The sequence below is a fragment of the Eleginops maclovinus genome, chromosome 13, assembly GCF_036324505.1.
Source record: "Eleginops maclovinus isolate JMC-PN-2008 ecotype Puerto Natales chromosome 13, JC_Emac_rtc_rv5, whole genome shotgun sequence".
NCBI lineage: Eukaryota > Metazoa > Chordata > Actinopteri > Perciformes > Eleginopidae > Eleginops > Eleginops maclovinus.
This window is the reverse complement of record NC_086361.1, coordinates 24,664,684-24,667,367: the sequence shown is the minus strand read 5'-3', so window position 1 is coordinate 24,667,367 and position 2,684 is coordinate 24,664,684. Positions and strand designations below refer to the sequence as shown.

Genomic DNA, 2,684 nt, shown 5'->3' with positions numbered 1-2,684 from the left:
TCTGGTGTCCCCTCTCCTGTAGTGTGTTCTATAGTTATTAGTGCATGTAAATGGTCTGCAAAGGATAAAATGGCTGTGTTCCCTCCAGAGGGAGTTTCAACATTTAGCCTTTATTCTGAAAATCTCAGAATTCCAATTTTCTCAACATTTCTAAATTGCATTAAATGTTTTTCTAGGAGGTAACATGTTTCGATTTTCCAAATAGCTTAAAACATTCTTGATTTCCAGCTCAATTGAAATGAGCCTTTTATTAGTGTGTGAAAACGTGGCAAACTCCAGATGGAATCATCTCGTTTCAGTAATTCTAATATTGAAATACGTGCTTTTGTTCTCCCCGGAGACTCGCCTCATAAAGACACATATATTAACTGAGTTTAAAGGACCTCAGTCTTTAGGTTCACCTCAGATTTATTAATGATAGATCTTTAGTTTTATCCTGTTGCAGGGATTTATAAGGTTTAAATCCTTACATTTCTTTACCTGAAAACACCATTGTCAGCAATGATTTAGATTATATTCAAGAGGAGATGAAATAAGACTAGTTTCATGGGTTAACTGAATATAATATCTTTAAGAGGCTCTCATGATTCTGAGCATAAAGGTCCAGGTTGAATATAAACCTTTAATATGATTCTGTTCACAGGACTTTCTGTAAAGTGTGTTCAGGTTCCAGTTTAAAGCTGTCCTGCTGGTTCTATAAATCAATGTGGAAACCTGGCGGATCACTTAAAGAGACAGTAACCATGAAGGTCACATGATGTGATTAGTTTGGATTCAGTGGGCGTGGCTAGAGTGATTGGGGGCATGTTCGAATGGTGGGGGCGTGGTCCCAGTGATTGGATCCACCTGCTGCTGATTAAACAATTATATATAAGCCATCAGAAAGACTGAGTGTGGCAAACAAGGGAAAATCCGACTGAAGGTAAGAGACAAAGAGCCGGGACCCATCACTCGACTGGAAGGGTTTTAGACTCTGGGTCCTGGTGGTCATATCGTCGTAGTTGTTTTGTTACTTTGTCTCTGTAGTCTTTGTCTCTTTGTAGAATCCCCGTTTCGTCTCTGTCGTCTTTGTCTCTGTAGTCTTTGTCTCTTTGTAGAATCCCCGTTTCGTCTCTGTAGTCCTTGTCTCTGTAGTCTTTGTCTCTTTGTAGAATCCCCGTTTCGTCTCTGTAGTCCTTGTCTCTGTAGTCTTTGTCTCTTAGATCCCGTTTCGTCTCTGTAGTCCTTGTCTCTGTAGTCTTTGTCTCTTTGTAGAATCCCCGTTTCGTCTCTGTCGTCCTTGTCTCTATAGTCTTTGTCTCTTTGTAGAATCCCCGTTTCGTCTCTGTCGTCTTTGTCTCTGTAGTCCTTGTCTCTATAGTCTTTGTCTCTTTGTAGAATCCCCGTTTCGTCTCTGTAGTCTTTGTCTCTGTAGTCTTTGTCTCTTTGTAGAATCCCCGTTTCGTCTCTGTCGTCCTTGTCTCTGTAGTCCTTGTCTCTATAGTCTTTGTCTCTTTGTAGAATCCCCGTTTCGTCTCTGTCGTCTTTGTCTCTGTAGTCCTTGTCTCTGTAGTCTTTGTCTCTGTAGTCTTTGTCTCTTTGTAGAATCCCCGTTTCGTCTCTGTCGTCCTTGTCTCTGTAGTCCTTGTCTCTATAGTCTTTGTCTCTTTGTAGAATCCCCGTTTCGTCTCTGTCGTCTTTGTCTCTGTAGTCCTTGTCTCTGTAGTCCTTGTCTCTGTAGTCTTTGTCTCTGTAGTCTTTGTCTCTTTGTAGAATCCCCGTTTCGTCTCTGTAGTCCTTGTCTCTTTGTAGAATCCCCGTTTCGTCTCTGTCGTCTTTGTCTCTGTAGTCCTTGTCTCTGTAGTCTTTGTCTCTTTGTAGAATCCCCGTTTCGTCTCTGTAGTCGTCTCGCGCGTCTCTAAATGGTTAACGAGTTGTTTGTGTCCTCAGACGTCACCATGTCAACTGTTGGTTCCACTCTGCGGGTTCTGGTTCTCACTCCTCAGCGGACACCGGGTTTCATCATCCCGTCTCGCAGCCCTCTGCACTTACTGTCCCCGAGACGCTCTCCGGACCACCGCCGACTGCTGTCCGACCCGGAGGAGGATGAAGAGGAGTGCCTGCACTCTCAACACCGCCCTCGCTTCCTTCTGCCTCGCCCCTGGACGCCCTGCCCCCCTGCCGCAAGAGGCCCCCCCACAGTGGCCTCGGATACGGATCTGTCAACACGTGCCGCCATGTCGCTGCCTCACGTGGAGAAGGTGACTACTCCATACGGGTTCAGAGCGGTGTTGGCCTCCAGCCCCTGCACCCGCCGCCGGGAGTCCCTGTTCCATCGGCGACAACCTGGGGCCCCACAGCTAGACGTGCCCCCCCCACAGGTTGTGGCCCCCCAACAGAATGAGGCCCCAGCCCCCCCCCACCCTGGCCCAGTGCCCAGGGTCCGGTCCCTTGGCCTGACGCTGCTGAAGGAGTTAAAGAAACCGACTGCAGCGCTGAGGGCTCGGAGTCCTCGCAGACGCACCTGAACGCCTCGTCCTGATGTCTTGTCCTGTCAGTTTTTAATATTTAATAAAGATCTGTATGAAGCTTCACTGTTTCTGATTACTGACAGCACATGAGAGCAGCACGGGTTAGTCCCTCCTGCATGACTTTTATAGACTGTAGGTCTTTTCTGAGGAGTCTGCTGAACATGTAGAACCACC

General features: G+C 46.8%; 1 protein-coding gene across 1 annotated transcript; it reads left to right on the top strand.

Moving 5' to 3' along the window:
• The first annotated feature begins 230 nt into the window (after nucleotides 1-230).
• On the top strand, nucleotides 231-2,553 carry LOC134875254 (C2 calcium-dependent domain-containing protein 4C-like). Its single transcript, XM_063899739.1, has 2 exons — nucleotides 231-922; nucleotides 1,930-2,553. Exon 2 carries the CDS (start codon nucleotides 1,938-1,940, stop codon nucleotides 2,505-2,507), a length of 570 nt encoding a protein of 189 aa, XP_063755809.1. The 5' UTR covers nucleotides 231-922; nucleotides 1,930-1,937; the 3' UTR covers nucleotides 2,508-2,553.
• The last annotated feature ends 131 nt before the right edge of the window (nucleotides 2,554-2,684 follow it).

Bases quoted from the DNA above. Each gene is read 5' to 3' on its own strand.
- LOC134875254 (XM_063899739.1), top strand. From the start codon at position 1,938: ATGTCAACTGTTGGTTCCACTCTGCGGGTTCTGGTTCTCACTCCTCAG.